Raw genomic sequence first — 12,977 nt, 5'->3', positions numbered from 1 at the left:
GGTGTTCACTCTCACCTTGACTTACATCTGGAATTCAGCTCTTTGTTCTATATTTGGACCAGGCTGTAATGGGGTCTGGAACCAAGTAGCCTGCTAAACCAACAGCTAATCGTTTGCTGAGTGGGTTATTGCTGAATAAGTACCACTTGACTATATTCTCAGTGATAAGACCTACTTTGAACTTGATGTTCCCTGATCTAGGAAACGTGCCAGCCTTTTTCTCCTGATAATGCAGTATCTGTCCTGAACTTGATTAATTTACTTGTTTTTCTAAAGAAACCAATTAAGCCTAAGCAGTGTTCAAAAATCAGATAACAGTTTATCTGATTCTGCAATTTAATAAAATAAGATTAGCTTCATTTGTCATGTTGAAACATTCAGTAAAATGCATTGTTTTGTGTCAAGACCAACATGATCCAAGTATGTTCTGCAAGTGCCATGCTTCTGGCGCCAACATAGCAAGCCCACAACTTGCTCACCCTTACCAACCTGTACGTCTTTGAAATGTGGGAGGAAACCCACGCGGTCACAGGAACAACCGATGGTGGCGGGATTGAACGTGAGTCTCTGGTGTTGTAAAGTGTTAGGCTAACCGTTATGCTACTCTGCCACCCAAAGGAAGGATTAAAAAGCTGAAGAAAATGCATGTACAGAGAATATAGAACATACAGCATAGAAATCTACAGCACATTACAGGCCCTTTGGCCCACAATGTTGTGCTGACTAGGTGACCTACTCTAGAAACTGCCTAGAATTTCCCTACTGCATAGCCCTCTATACTGAAGTGGAAGAGACTAAATAGTGATAAGAGTGATGGTCTTCTTGTCACCTCCTATGTTACAAATTTCTATTAATTTTTTAAGGTATACAGTATCAAAATAATTTCAAAGTGAAGGGGAAAGATTTAAAAGGAACTTGAGGGGCAACCTTTTCATACAGGCTGGTGGGTTGGGTATATGCAACTGCTGCTAGAGGAAACTAGACGTATTTAAATTCAAAGCCATTATCAAAGTCTGCACATGGCACCACACTCTACCCTGAAATTCATTTCCTTTCAGCATTTACAGGAAAGAAGAGAATAGAATTTATGAATAACTACATAAAGTCTGACAAGCAAGCAATGTGCAAAAGAAGACAAATTGTGCAAATAAATACATAAATCAATCAATCAATCAATCAATCAATCTGAGAACAAGTTGTGGAGTCCTTAAAAGTAAGTCTCTAGGTTTTGGAATCATTTCAGAGTTGAGGTGAGTGAAGTTATCCACACTGGTTCAGGAGCCTGAAGGGTAGTAATTGTTCTTGAACCCAGTGGTGTGGGACCTAAGACTTCTGTACCTTCTTCCCAATGGTAGTAGCGAGAGGAGAGGATGGTTTGGATGGTGGGGGTCTTTGATTATGGATGTTGCTTTCTTGTGACAGTGCATCTTGTAAATGTGCTCAATGGTGGGGGAGCACATCTAAATAAAAGACATTTTGATGGTACATGGAGGGGGAGAGCTAAACGCAGTTGAGATAGATGACTTTGTTGGCACGGATGAATTGGACCGCAGGGCTTGTTTCTGTGCTGTATAATTCTATGACAGCTTGCATTGCTTTGCTAATGATGGAGAACAGATCAATTGGGTGTTTACCGGACAAATGGTGTTTGTTCAGAGCAACACAAAATGCTCGCCATCTCAGCAGGTCAGGCAGCATCTGTGGAGAAGAATAAACAATCAACGTTTTAAGCCGAGACCCTTCATTATTCCAGTCTTGATGAAGGGTCTTGGGCCAGAACTTTGACTGTTTATTCCTCTCTCTGACTGTTGCTTGGCCTGTTGAGTTCCTCCAGTACTTTGTGTTTGTTCCTCTGCGGAATCGGTTGTATTTTGGATTTGTTCAGTGTTTAGTGAACATGACATAACTGGACAGTTTCCATGCATTGGGGCTGTCCTAGCCATTGGATCTGTGTCGTCCTTAATATTATTGTGTCTCTGCAGGAACTGAACAAGCGACTAAGGGCACCAGTCTCCGCCTTCTGCCGCCACCTCTCTGGGTTGCTGGAGCCTATTCTACAAACGGAGGGCACTAAATTGCTTCCTGGCTTCACGAGTGAACAAACCTGCAATCAGCTCACTGTCAGTTTGAGGAGTGAGCTCTCTGGAGTCCCTTTCTACTGGGCATTCCGCTGCACTGAAGCTCCTCTAAGCATGGTATGTACCTCAGTCCAAACTCGCATCTACCCTGGGGCGAAGGAAGTTACACTGATGCAGAGAGAAATGGGTAACGTCCAATATTGGTCGCCAAAAAAGATGCGAATGCTGAAAACGGGGTGCAGAAAGTATTCACTAGAATAACTCAACTTAGAGCATAGGTCATAGAATAATACCGATCTTTCAGCCCCCAATGTTGTGCTGACCACTTAACCTACTCCCAAATCAATGCAACACTTCCCTCCCATAATTTCCTTGCATCTGTGTGCCTGTCTAAGAGTTTCTTACCTGTCCTTGCTACACCCCTGGCAATGCTTTTGATGCACTTGCCACTCTCTGTGTTTAGAAAAGATCGGCCTCTGAGTTCCTCCAGCATTTTGTGTGTCACTCTACTTCTGAAATTCCTGCTTTACTTTCCTCCACTCACCTTAAGATTATGCCCTCTTGTATTAACCATTGCTGCCCCAGGAAAAACGTACCAACTGTCCACTCTACCTATACCAAGTTATGATGTAGCATTACCGACCTGAAACATTCATTCTAATTCCCACCTGCACAGCCCTCCATTTTTCTTTTACCCATGTGCCTTGTAAATGTCCCTTGTGTATGAATAAACTCTTCTCTGGCTTCGAGCCGGGTACAGATATCGATTATAACTGACATTTCGGTGGCTGACTCTGCCATCGAAACATTGGTTATAATTGATATCTGTACCTATCTGGAAGCTCGAGAAGAGCTTCCAAGGGGAACCAATATCCTTGCTGGCAGGTTCGTTAGAGTTATTAGGAGTGGTTTAAACTGATATGGCTTGGAATGGGAACCAGTATCACAGAGCTGAGGATGAGTCAGCAGGTTTACAAGTAGATGAGGGTGTAATATGAATGTAAGGAATGACAAGCCAATGATTGGGTGAAAATGCAGACTCTGCAAAGAGTTAAATTGTACCACAGAAACAAAATTCAAAAGGGCGAAGAATGCCGGACTGAAGGTGCTGTATCTAAATGCGTAGCATTCGGAATAAGGTGGATGAAAGTGACACAGTTAAGAGACACTGAGTTGTGGTTGAAAGAAGGCCAGTGGGAGCTTAATATCAAAGGGTATACTTTGTATCGAAAGGACAGGAAGGAAGACATAGGTGGTGGTGTGGCTCTTTTAGTAAGAGATGGAATTACATCTTTAGAAAGAAGTGACGTGGGATCAGAAAATGTCAAATCTTTGTGGATGGTGTTAAGAAACTGCAAGGGTAAGAAAAACATTATGGGAATCATATATAGGCTTACAAATAGTAGCCAAGGTATGGGGTTGAGATTGTAAAGGGAGCTGGAAAAAGCATGTAATAAGGGTAATGTCACAATTGTAATGGGAGATTTCATTATGTAAGGGAATTGGGAAAATCAGGTTTTGCAGATCGCAAGAGAGAGAATTTGTTGAATGCCTATGAGATGACTTTTTCACGAATTTCATCTGGAAGTACATCGAGAGTGTTGTCCCCCAGAAACTGGTCAGGGTCTATCCAAACCAGAAACTCTGCATCAACAGTTCTGTGCAAGCAGCACCTAGCGCGCGATGCATACTGTTGCCAGTAATCAGGAGGAGCTGAAGGAATGCAGCTACGATCTCTGCAAAGACAGCCAAATGATAACACAAGGACAAGGTATGGACACAGCTTTCCACCAGCAACACACGCAGCTTATGGCAAGGTCTGCTCACCATCACAGACTTCAAAGCTAAATGCAGTGGAGTTTCCAACATCACTGCCTCTCTCCCAGGCGAGCTGAATCTCTTTTACGCTCAATTTGATGTTACCAACATGGAACCCCTGAGGAGACCTACAGCTGATGCGACCTGCACCTTGGTCATCCCTGAGGCTGAAGTACACAGGTGTTTCCAACGAGTGGGCAGCCGCAAGGCTGTGAGACCGGGCAGCGTCCCAGGGTGGGTACTCAGGATGTGCGCGGCACAACTGGCAGGTGTGTTTACAGACATTTCTCATCTCTCCTTCTCCCAGTGTAGAGTGCCCTCCTGCTTCAAAGCATCCACCATTGTTCCTATACCTAAAAAGACCAAGGTAACATGTCTGAATGACTGGCATCCTGTCGCAATAATAAGCAAATGCTTTGAGAGGCTGGTCAAGGACGACATCTGCAGCTTGCCACCACCCACACTGGACTCCCTACAATTCACCTACTGACTCAACCGATCGACAGATGACGCAATAGCCACAACTTTACACACCGTCCTGACACATTTGGTGAAGAAGGATGCTTATGTGAGAATGCTGTTCTTGGACAACAGTTCAGCATTCAACATCATAATTCCCTCCAGACTTGACAGGAAGCTCAGAGACTTTGGCCTTCACCCTGCCTTGTGTAGCTGGATCCTGGACTTCCTGTCAGATGGCTGGCAGGTGGTAAGTGTGGGCTCCCTCACCTCTGCCCCTCTGCCCCTCAACACAGGTGCCACCCAGGGCTGTGTACTAAGCCCCTCCTTTACTGTCTGTATACCCATGACTGTGTCACCACCCACAGCTCCAACCTGCTAATTAAATTTGCAGATGATACTGCATTGATTGGTCTAATCTCAAACAATAATGATGCAGCCTACAGAGAAGAAGTCATCACCCTGACATAGTGGTGTCAAGAAGCAACCCCTCCCTCAACTTCGCAAAAACAAAGGAGCTGGTTGTGGACTACAGGAGGAATGGAAGCAGGCTAGCCCCTATTGACATCAATGGATCTGGGATTGAGAGGGTGAACAGCTTTAAGTTTCTTGACATAAATATCACCAAGGATCTCACGTGGTCTGTACCTGCTGGCTGTGTGGTGAAAAAGGCAAAACAGCACCTCTTTCACCTCAGACGGTTGAAGAAGTTTGGTATGGGCCCCCAAATCCTAAGAACTTTCTATAGGGGCACAATTGAGAGCATCCTGACTGGCTGCATCACTGCCTGGTATGGGAACTGTACCTCCCTTAATTGCAGGACTCTGCAGAGAGTGGTGTGGACACCCAGTGCATCTGTAGATGTGAACTTCCCACTATTCAGGACATTTACAGCGACAGGTGTGTAAAAAGGGCCTGAAGGATCATTGGGGACCCGAGTCACCCTAACCACAAACTGTTCCAACTGCTACCATTGGGGAAACGGTACCGCAGCATAAAAGCCAGGACCAGCAGGCTCCGGGACAGCTTCTTCTACCAGGCCATCAGACTGATTAATTCATGCTGACGCAACTGCGTTTCTATGTTATATTGACTATCCTGTTGTACATAATATTTATTATAAATTACTATAAATTCCACATTGTACATTTAGACAGAGAAGTAACATAAAGATTTTTACTGCTCATGTATATGAAGGATGTAAATAATAAAGTCAATTCAATTCAATTTAAATAGAGCAGCTTGTGCTTGAGCCTACTCCGGGAAAGGCTATCTTAGATTGGGTGTTGTGTAATAATTCAGATTTTATTAGAGAGCTTAAGGTGAAGGAACCCTTACGATGCACGGATCATAATATGATTGAATTCATACTGCAATTTGAGAGGGAGAAGCATAAATCAGATGTATCAGTATTGCAATGGAATAAAGGGAATTACAGAGGCATGAGAGGGGAGCTTGCCCAGGTGGATTAGAGAGGGATACTGTTGGGAATGACAGCAGAGCAGAGGTGGCTGAAGTTTCTGGGAATAGTTCACAAGGCGCAGGATAGATATGTTCCACAGAAGCTGTTGTTCTCAAATAGCAGGGATAGGCAACCGTGGCTGATAAGAGAAGTTAAGGACTGAATAAAAGCCAAGGAAAGGGTATATAATGTAGCAAAAGTGAATGGGAAGTTGGATGATTGGGAAGTTTTTAAAATCCAACAAAAGGACAACTAACGAAGCCATTATAAGGGAAAAGATGAAATATAAGGGCAAACTAGCCAATAATATAATGCAGGATAATAGAAGTTTTTTCAGTTATATAAAGAGTAAAAGAGGGGTGAGAGTTGATATTGGACTACTGGAAAAATATGCTGGTGAGATAGTAATGGGGGACAAAGAAATAGCGGATGAACTTAATAACTACTTTGCTTTAGTCTTCACTATGAAAGATACTAGCAGTGTACCAGAGGTCCGTGAGTGTCAGGGAGCAGGAGTGAGTGCCATTGCTATTACAAAGGAAAAAGTGCTAGGCAAACAGAAAGATCTTAAGGTGGATAAGTCTCCTGGGCCAGATGGACTACATCCCAGAGTCTTGAGAGATGTTGCTGAAGAGTTAGCAGATGCGTTGGTTATGATCTTTCAAGAATCACTTGAATCCGGTATGGTTCCGGAGGACTGGAAATTTGCAAATGTCACTGCACACTTTAAGGAGGGAGGAAGAATAAGAAATTATAGGCTGGTTAGCTTAACCTCAGTGGTTGGGAAAGTGTTGGAGTCCATTATTAAGGAAAAGGTTTTGGGGTACTTGGAGACTAATGATAAAATAAGTCAAAATCAGCATGCTTTCTGTAAAGGGAAATCTTGTCTGATAAATCTGTTAGAGTTCTTCGAGGAAGTAACAAGCAGGGTGGACAAAGGAGAGGCAGTGGATGTCACTTACTTGGATTTTCAGAAGGTATTTGATGAGGTGCCACACATGAGTCTGCTTAACAAGATAAAATCCCATGGCATTACAGGGAAGATCCTGACATAGATAGAGAAATGGCTGACAGGCAGGAGTCAGTGAGTGGGAATAAAGGGGGCCTTTACTAATTGGTTGCAAGTGATTAGTGGTGTTCCTCAAGGTTAATATTGGAGCTGCTACTTTTCACATTGTTTGTCAATGATTTGGAGAATGGAACTGATGGCTTTGTGGCAAAGTTTGCAGATGATACAAAGATAGGTGGAGGGGTAGGTAGTGCTGAGGAAGCAATGGAGGTTGCAGAAGGACTTAGACAAATTGGAAGAATGGGCAAAATAGTGGTAGGTGGAATACAGTGTTGGGAAATGTATGATAATGCATTTTGGTAAAAGGAGCAAAAGTGCAGACTACTATCTAATTGGGGAGAAAATTCAAATATCAGATGTGCAGGTGGACTTAGGAGTCCTCATGCAAGACTCTCAGAAGGTTAATTTACAAGTTGAGTCTGTAGTAAAGAAGGCAAATGCAATGTTGGTATTGATTTCAAGGGGTACAGAATATAAAAACAAGGAGATAATGCTGTGGTTTTATAAGACACTGGTCAGGACTACTGTCAACAGTTTTGGGTCCCATTTCTCAAAAAGCATGTGTTGTCATTGGAGAGAGTCTAGAGGCAGTGCACGAGGATGATTCCAGGAATGAAGGGGTTAACATATGAGGTGTGTTTAAAAACGCAAACACGAGGAAATCTGCAAATGCTGGAAATTCAAGCAACGCACATCAAAGTTACTGGTGAACGCAGCAGGCCAGGCAGCATCTCTAGGAAGAGGTGCAGTCGACGTTTTGGGCCGAGACCCTTTGTCTAGTCCTGACGAAGAGTCTCGGCCCGAAACGTCGACTATACCTCTTCCTAGAGATGCTGCCTGGCCTGCTGCGTTCACCAGCAACTTTGATGTGTGTTGCTTGAGGTGATGTGTGTTTGGGCCTGTACTCACTGGAATTTAGAAGAATTCATGGGGATCTCATTGAAACCTACCGAATGTTGGAAGGACTAGATAAGGTGGTTGTGGAGATGATGTTTCCTATTGTGGGGTTTCCAGAACTAGACGGCACAGCCTCAAAATTGAGGGGCAACCCTTTAGAACAGAGGTAAGGAGGAATTCTTTTAGCCAGAGAGTAGTGAATCTGTGGAATGGTCTGCCACAGACAGCTGCGGAGGCCAAGACCGTTGGTATATTTAATGTGAAAATTGATAGTTTCCTGATTGGTCAGGGCACTAAAGGTTACGGCGAGAAGGCACTGATCTCCTGGCCCTCCATATCGTTTTCCGAGGTAAATACTGAAGCAAAGTACCACTAAGTACCTCACTCACATTCTCCGCATCCAAGCAAATGTTTCCCCCTTTATCCTTGAGTGGTCCTACCCTCTCCCTAGCTATTCTCTTGTTTTTGATATGGGATGGTGGTCACCCATCTGCTGTCCAAAGCCTGTACTCTGGATGTGGCCACCTCTTCAAAAGTCTCGTCTATAAATATATTCAGCCTCCCGAGTGATCCGAAGTACATCCAACTCCAGCTCCAACTCCTTGACTTGGTCAGTCAGGCGTTGAAGTTGGGTGCACATCCTACAGGTGTAGTCATCAGGGAAACCATCAGGTATCCTGAATTCCCACATCTGACTGGAGTATTCCACCCTGACTACTCTATACCAAAAAGGAAAAAGGCTTTCCTCATCTTAACTGTGGCTCCGCCTGTTCATGTCGAACCCTTCCCACTCTATCACTGGGACACTTCAACAATGGCTGCTCCTCTTGAGACGGCCTTCCTCTTATTTGCAGCTAAGTTTAGGCCTCTGATACTGACACTTACTGCACCTGTGTAGCCAAAAACAGCCCTCAAGAACCTGAATTAGATGTGCTGTCTTCTTATTACTGCCGTTGGAGAGGAGGTACAGGAGCCTAAAGACACAGTCAGCATTTTAGGAATAGACTTTTTTCCCCTCTCCTATCAGATTTCCGAACAGACAATGAACTAACCCTTAAACACTACCTCACTATTTCTGCTCTCTTTTTGCATTACTTATTGAATTTAATTTTTATATATATTGATTATTGTAATTTATAGTTTAAAAAAAATGTGTAGCTCTGTACTGTTGCTGCAAGACAACAAATTGCATGACTTATGTCAGTGATATTAAACCTGATTCGTGATGGTACTAACAAGAAGGACATGTCCCAGATGCTGAGGGTCCTTAGCAATGGATGTAACCTTCTTAAGGCACCAACTCTTGAAGATGTCCTTAATAGTAGGGAGGGTTTTGCCCATGGTGGAACTGGCTGAGTCTACAAACCTCTGCAGCCTCTTGTGATCTTGTGCATTGATCTAAAATTCCGATTTTATGCTGAGTTAGAAGAAAGGAATTAATGTGTAGATCTGTGACGATTGTATGTAGGAACATTTGTGGGGCCCAAGGGTCTCTACTTGTCCTCATGTTCCCGCTGCTGTCTAAAAGGTTTGTATTTCTACCTGTGACATGTGCGTTTCCTCCTACATTCCAAAGGTGTACGAATTAGTGTTAGTTAGTTGTGGGCATGCATTGTTGGTATCGGAAATGTAGTGAAATGGGGGTGTGCTGGGGGGGGCCAACTGAGGTCTCCCAGCACATCTTTGGACTGTGTTGGTTGCTGACGCAAGAACCACATTTCACTGTATGCTTTAATGTACAAATCAACAAATCTTAAATCTTAATGTATTGATCGTAAATATGTACCTTGATTATGAGATCTGATTAGGAGAAGTAAGGCAGTGATAAGAGCTGCTAAGCCACTACTTGCCACTAGGGGGTAGAAGAACCCCACTTTAGCAGTGTATGAACTAAGATAAATTGAACATCTCCATCTATAGGCTATCCTTCCACTTCTTCTTCTGCCTTTTTTGATAAGGTGAAAGAACAAACTTCTCTGTTTCAGGAGGTCGTTTTGCATTATAGATAATTTGCTGTCATAGCATGCCCACAACTCACTAACCCCCTACATCTTTGGAATATGGGAGGAAACCAGAGCACCCGGAAAAAACCCACGTGACCATAGGGAGAATGTACAAAAAGATAGCAGTGGGAATTGAATTTGGATCAGGGGTGCTGTAAGGTGATATGCTAGCCACTACACTCACATGCCCGACAGAGGGATCCAGTTTCCTTCCACATAACAATGACATACGGGTTAGTAGGTAAATGGTCACATGGGTGTAACTGGGCAGCACTGGCCCGTTGGTCTGAAATAGCCTGTTACCGTTCTGAATCTCTACTCTAAAAAATAAAAATAAAATAAATCAAGGCAGCATTAGATAAGAGTTTTGCATCAAGACACCCTCAAATTGAACCCTTGTTGGGCCAGAAGGCCAGCCACTGGGCTGTATTTCTAAATAAGTAAATTAATATATAGTGTTAAAGAGGAATAGTGAGGTTGTGTTCAGGGGTTCGTAGTTCAGAAATCTGCTGGCAGAAGGGTAGAGGCTATTCCTAAAATGTTGAGCGTAGGTCTTCACCTCCTGTAGCTCCTCCTTGATGGTAGTAATGTGAAGAGGGTATTTCATGGATGGTGAGAGTTCTTATGATGCCATGTTGATGAAGCACTGGTTTTGGAAGGTACCCTTCATGGTGAGAAGGCTAGTGCCTGTGTTGCTGGCGGAGTCTGAAACCTTCTTGCATTGGACCTTCCTGGTGCGGTGACAGAAGTCAGAATGCTCTCCGTGGTACCTTTGTAGAAATTTGCAAGAGTCTTTAGTGGTATTAGCATAGAGACTGAGCTGTCAATCCACCATGTACACTAGGCACCAGTGTGTTTCTGGCACAGGGACGCTTTGTCCTCAATACCATCCCAGATACTCCTCCACTGTGGGTAATCATGGGCTGGGGTTCCCAGGAGTCAGTGGGGGTCTGTCTCTCTGCTAATCAATTCCTGAGCCAGAACTCGGCATGGTGTGTCTATTTTTGGAGACGTGTGGCCTGGGAGAGAACGCTGAGACTGGATTCAGTTATACTAGCAATGGATTTGGATGGTTTTGCTGAGGCAGCATTGTGGTAACTCTCCAGTGCCTTTTGTCCCCGCTACATCATTCCAAGTCTCAGAAGCGTGTAAGAGATCTGGGATAAATGCAGCCTAGTAGACCAAGAGTTGAGACCACATGTTGGGGGCTGCTCCTTGAACACCTTTTTCTGGTTTACAGAAAGGAATGGTCATTTTCATCATGACCTACAGTACCTACTGGAAAGAATCAATAAGATTGAAATAGTACAGACACAATTTTCAAGGATATTGTACCTAAAGACCTGAGTTATAGGGAAAAGGTTGAATAGGTTAGGGATTTCTTTTCTGGAGTGTAGGAGAATGAGGGAAGATTTGACAGAGGTATACAAAATTATGAGGGATACAGCTAAGGTTAATGCAAGAAGACTTTTTTCACTGAGGTTGGGTGAGACTAGAACTAGAGGCCATAGGTTAAAGATGAAAGGTGAAATATTTCAGAGTAACCTGAGGGGGAGCTTCTTCACTCAGAGGGTGGTGAGAGTGTGAAATCAGTGGAAGTGGTGGATGTGGGTTCAGTTGCAACATTTAAGTGAAAGTTGGATGTATATATGGATGGGAGGGGTGTGGGTTGATGGGACAAGGCTGAATAACAGTGCTCTATGAGAGTGTTTCCTGACGTCCAGTGACATTGAGCACCACAGCACAGAAACAGGCCCTTCAGCCATTCTAGTCCATGTCAAACTGTTATTCTGCCTAGTGCCATTGACCCACGCCTGGACAACAGCCTTCCATACCCGTCTCATGCTCGTCACCACCTTTAGCTATATCACTTCTATCTGTAAAGCAGTGGTTCAGTATTTGATTTTTATTATATTAATGTAGGTTGTTGTCTTTTTTGCTACCTTAGACCCTTTTCCCACCTGAGATCCTTGTCTTCTGTTCCACAGAATGAGATTGCAGGAGGCACCAGAACTCTGTCAATCAATTTTTGTTCAAACAAATGTGCTTTGAATATAAATGGTGACTGGAATCTTTCAAGATTAATGTATTTAATCGAGGCCTCAGTATTTAGGACTGTACAAGTTGTCGTCACTTATTTGTTCAATGTCATAGAACATTACTGCACAGAAACAGGCCCTTCGTCCCATCTAGTCAGTGCCAGACTAGTCCCATAGACCCACACCTGGACTATATCCCTCCACACCCTTCCCATCCATGTAACTATCCAAACTTCTCTTTAATGTTGAATCCGCATCCAGCATTTTCACTGGCAGTTTGTCCGCACTCTCATCACCCTCTGCGTGAAGAAGTTCCCCTTCAAATTCCCTTTAAATATTTCACCTTTCATCCTTAACCTATGATTTCCAGTTCTAGTGATACCTTAACCTCAGTGGAAAATGCTTGCTTGCATTTATCCTACCTATACTCCTTATAATTTTGAAAACCTTTGTCAAGTCTTCCCCAATTCTCCTACACTCCGAGGAATAAGGTCCTAATCTATTCAACCTTTCCCTATAAGTCAGGTCCTCAAATCCCGGTGCCATCCTTGCAAATTTTCTTTGTACTTACTGATATCTTTCCTGTAGGTAGGTGACCAGAACTGCAAATAGTATTCCAGATTTTGCCTCACCGATGTCTTATTTCAAAATAACATCCCAACTCCTGTAGTCAAAAGTTACCATGGAAATAATCCATGTTTTCAGGAATTCCCTATGAATCTGCTTTATTAGACAGCAGTGTTAAACAGGAAGACAACTGTTACAAGATCACCCCTTGTAATAATGATCGGTGAGGCACGGAGAATCTGCAGTTACCGACAAGTAACTATTATTGTTTCAACTAAAAGCACGTGAGTTCACAAACTGTCTCTGTGTGCACCCTACTAGTATTCCTTGACACTCCATGAACAGTCAATGAAGAGAAAAGGTAATACCCAGGAAAGGAGTCTACGCTGGCCGGGCGTTCCTCGTGGTCCCGATCTCCACGTGTCCATGGGGTCCTCCTTATCCATGATGGTTGACTCTGGCTGCTGGAGAGTTATCGCCCCTACGTGTTTGGAGCTCCTGATTCTTATACTGTTCCTCATCAATTGGACCATTGGATCTCCATCCCACTGGCTCAAGGTCACCTGACCTACCTGGATCACCTTC

General features: G+C 43.6%; 1 protein-coding gene across 1 annotated transcript in view; it reads left to right on the top strand.

Annotated features, from left to right (window-relative positions):
* The window catches only part of nhej1 (nonhomologous end-joining factor 1), a 403,798-nt gene that overhangs the window by 23,173 nt on the left and 367,648 nt on the right, over positions 1–12,977 (top strand). Inside the window, exon 3 of the mRNA XM_063051361.1 lies at positions 1,983–2,195. Coding sequence (XP_062907431.1) covers positions 1,983–2,195 — 213 coding nt within the window. The remainder of the gene's footprint in view (positions 1–1,982; positions 2,196–12,977) is intronic.

This window comes from Mobula hypostoma, chromosome 6, assembly GCF_963921235.1.
Source record: "Mobula hypostoma chromosome 6, sMobHyp1.1, whole genome shotgun sequence".
Classification (NCBI taxonomy): Eukaryota; Metazoa; Chordata; class Chondrichthyes; order Myliobatiformes; family Myliobatidae; genus Mobula; species Mobula hypostoma.
Note: the sequence above shows the minus strand (reverse complement) of the source record. Positions and strands in the feature narration are given on the sequence as shown.